The following is a 2,976-nucleotide window of genomic DNA, read 5'->3' as shown; positions in this document are numbered from 1 at the left end:
TACTGGGCAGCAATCGCCCACAACAACACAGAATGGGAGCGGCTTGACAACTTCCACCAGGTCTACCCGGCTTCCAAGCTTGAGGACAAGCTTGATCTCCAAGGGGGGGCAGATGTTATGGACTCAATAACACTGAGTCATCTACTTTACTTTTATTATTTATGTTGCTTTTAATTTCGAATTTTATTGATTTTTAATAAGACTTAAAGGTAGGGGTAGAATTGGGTTTTATAACCCTAACCTATGTTGATGTTAATTACCCTATGTAAGGGTAATTTAGGTTCCTTCTAGGCTCTCTATTCTAGGGTTCTTGGTGTGAACTCTCTTGGGGGTTTGCTGCAACCATTGGGGAGTTTTTGAGGAGATCTTGGAAGGAAAAGGAAGAGGAATTACCTTTCTCTTTCGAGCTGCAAGAAGAGGTCATCTCTTTCACGAAAATTCCAGATAGGGAGAAGGGTTGGCGTGAGCTACCTAGGAAGGAGGACGAATTCTGGTTGCTGGATTGGTGTTGACGTCAAGAGGTATTTGCTAATCTTATTCCAAGAATTAAGATTAGATTTATGTTTCTCTTTTACGTAAGGAACTAGTGCTGCATGAAATTGGAAACCCTACCTTGACATGAGCCAAAAGAAAGGGGGTTCCACATTGGGGCCTCAAGGAGCTTCCTTGACTAGCTGGGTTCATTCATAATTAAGAAAAGGAAACTCCTTTTCAAGGGAAATGAATTCAGTAAAGGGAAAGGGGTTGTTCTTGAGTCATTACAGCAAGTAAAACCCTCTTGACATGAATCATAAAAGAGGGGTTTCATATCTGAGTGCTTAAACAGTCCTTTAACTTGCTGGTTGCATCTATAATTGAAAAAAGGAAAATCCTTTTCAATCCTAACGTGAAAGGAGAAGTATAAGAGAGTTCTTTTCACAAAAACGTGATAAGAAACCTTCAAACAGTGATGGATTCATATTCAACTCGCCGAGTTACTAGATCCATGGCTAGGGACTGTAACAAAGTACTTATTATCCATCAAGGGCACTAAACCTCGCTTGATTAGATGGATCTTGCAATTGTAAGAATTTGACCTTGAGATTCGAGATAAGAAGGGTTGTGAGAATTTTGTTGTTGATCATCTATCTAGGATCTATGTAGCACCTCAAGAAGGATCCCTTCCTTTAAATGATTCCTTCCCTGATGAACAACTTCTCCAAGTATCCCAGTTGCCTTGGTTTGCTGACATAGTCACTGATTATTGGAGTAAACTAGATCGGTTGAAATTCTTTTCCCAAGTCAAACATTTTTTTTTGGGATGACCCTTACTTGTTCAAGGTGTGTCCTGACCAAGTCATTAGGTGTTGTGTACCTGAGCAAGACTTTGCCAATATTCTTGAATTTTGTCATTCCCACGCATTTGGTGAACATTTTGGTGCTAGAAAGACCGCGACTAAAGTCTTGCAATGTGGTTTCTATTGGCCTTCATTATTTAAAGATGCCCATGATTTTTGTCGTGTGTGTGATAGATACCAACGGACTGGTTTTTTGTCTAGGAGTAACATGATACCTCTTAACCCCATTCTTATTGTTGAATTGTTTGATGTGTGGGGTATTGACTTCATGGGTCCTTTTCCTGTCTCGTTCGGCTATCAATACATCCTTGTTGCTGTTGAATATGTCTCTAGATGGATTGAAGCTATTGCATGTAAGACCTATGATCACAAAGTGGTGGTAAAGTTTTTAAAAGAAAACATCTTTAATCGGTGTGGTACCCCAAAAGCGATCATCAGTGATGGGGGATCTCATTTTTGTAACAGAGTATTTGAGACCTTGTTGAAGAAATACTCCATCACTCATCGGGTGTCCATTCCGTACCACCCGCAAACTTGTGGTCAAGTGGAAATCTCTAATAGGGAGATCAAACAGATTTTGGAGAAGTCGGTTCACTTTGATATGAAAGATTGGTCCACTTGATTGGACGATGCTTTATGGGCCTGTCAAACCGCTTATAAGACTCCTATTGGGATGTCTCCATTTCACCTAGTGTTCTGCAAAGCATGTCATCTACCTGTTGAGCTTGAGCATAGAGCTTATTGGGTCATTAAGGCTTTCAATTTTGATTTGACTCAAGTGGATGAGGAGAGGAAATTGCAATTGAATGAGTTGAAGGAGATACATCATGATGCTTATGAGAATGCCAAATTGTATAAGGAGCGAACAAAGCTTTTACATGATAAATCTATTTTTCGCAAGTCTTTTACTGTTGGGCAGAATGTTTTACTTTATAACTCACGATTGTATTTCTTTCCAAGGAAGCTGAGATCCAGGTGGTCAGGTCCATTTGAGGTTACACAGGTGTTTCCTCATGGCTTTGTTGATATCCGCAATCACAGAGACGGGTCGATCTTCAAAGTTAACGGTCAGAGGCTCAAACCATATCTTGAGAATGTCCCTACACTGGAGGAGGTGATGGTGATCTTCTTGAAGGGACCTGTCCATTCATCTTGACTGCGTTAGAGTCTTGCTTACGACTATAAACTTAGCACATTGTGGGTAATCCCCACGTTTCTATCCCTTTGTACATTACAATTTTTATTTTTGGTTTATTCATTCTTATTGGGATAACCTTTGGTGTCCTCTAGTCTTGATTGATTGGAGGTCCCCCGGCGATGCCGGCCCCGTCATGGACTCGGGGTACTCTCTTGCCAGCTGAGAGCATAAATGGTTTCGGTAGTCGATGACCAGACTTTTGGTCCCTAGTTGGAGAGGTTTGTACTCAAACAACAATTCTGGGATTGACCAATTCGATCTTGAAGTATTGAATGAAAACCTTATGGTGAGTAACTCAAGGACTTGTGTTCAGCGCGTGATTCCTGCTGCATTAAGTGGCCAGTCACACAGAGATTTCTTCAAAGTGTGATGTGGGATAGCGGTTTCATCTATGGATGATTACCTACGGGTACGACTGATACGAGTAAACCTTCTTTGAGG

General features: G+C 41.0%; 1 protein-coding gene across 1 annotated transcript; it reads left to right on the top strand.

Annotated features, from left to right (window-relative positions):
- Positions 1-2,010: 2,010 nt before the first annotated feature.
- On the top strand, positions 2,011-2,493 carry LOC137937262 (uncharacterized). The gene has a single exon (XM_068782347.1). The coding sequence runs from the start codon at positions 2,011-2,013 to the stop codon at positions 2,491-2,493; it is 483 nt and encodes a 160-aa protein (XP_068638448.1).
- Positions 2,494-2,976: the final 483 nt, after the last annotated feature.

Source organism: Aristolochia californica, unplaced genomic scaffold (assembly GCF_029961685.1).
Source record: "Aristolochia californica isolate CCGP_79_NKW_82.1479 unplaced genomic scaffold, dmAriCali1.0.hap1 SCAF_7, whole genome shotgun sequence".
Lineage (NCBI taxonomy): Eukaryota > Viridiplantae > Streptophyta > Magnoliopsida > Piperales > Aristolochiaceae > Aristolochia > Aristolochia californica.
Note: the sequence above shows the minus strand (reverse complement) of the source record. Positions and strands in the feature narration are given on the sequence as shown.

What these genes read in the sequence shown, in the direction of transcription:
- LOC137937262 (XM_068782347.1), top strand. Translation starts at nt 2,011, where the DNA reads ATGTCTCCATTTCACCTAGTGTTCTGCAAAGCATGTCATCTACCTGTT.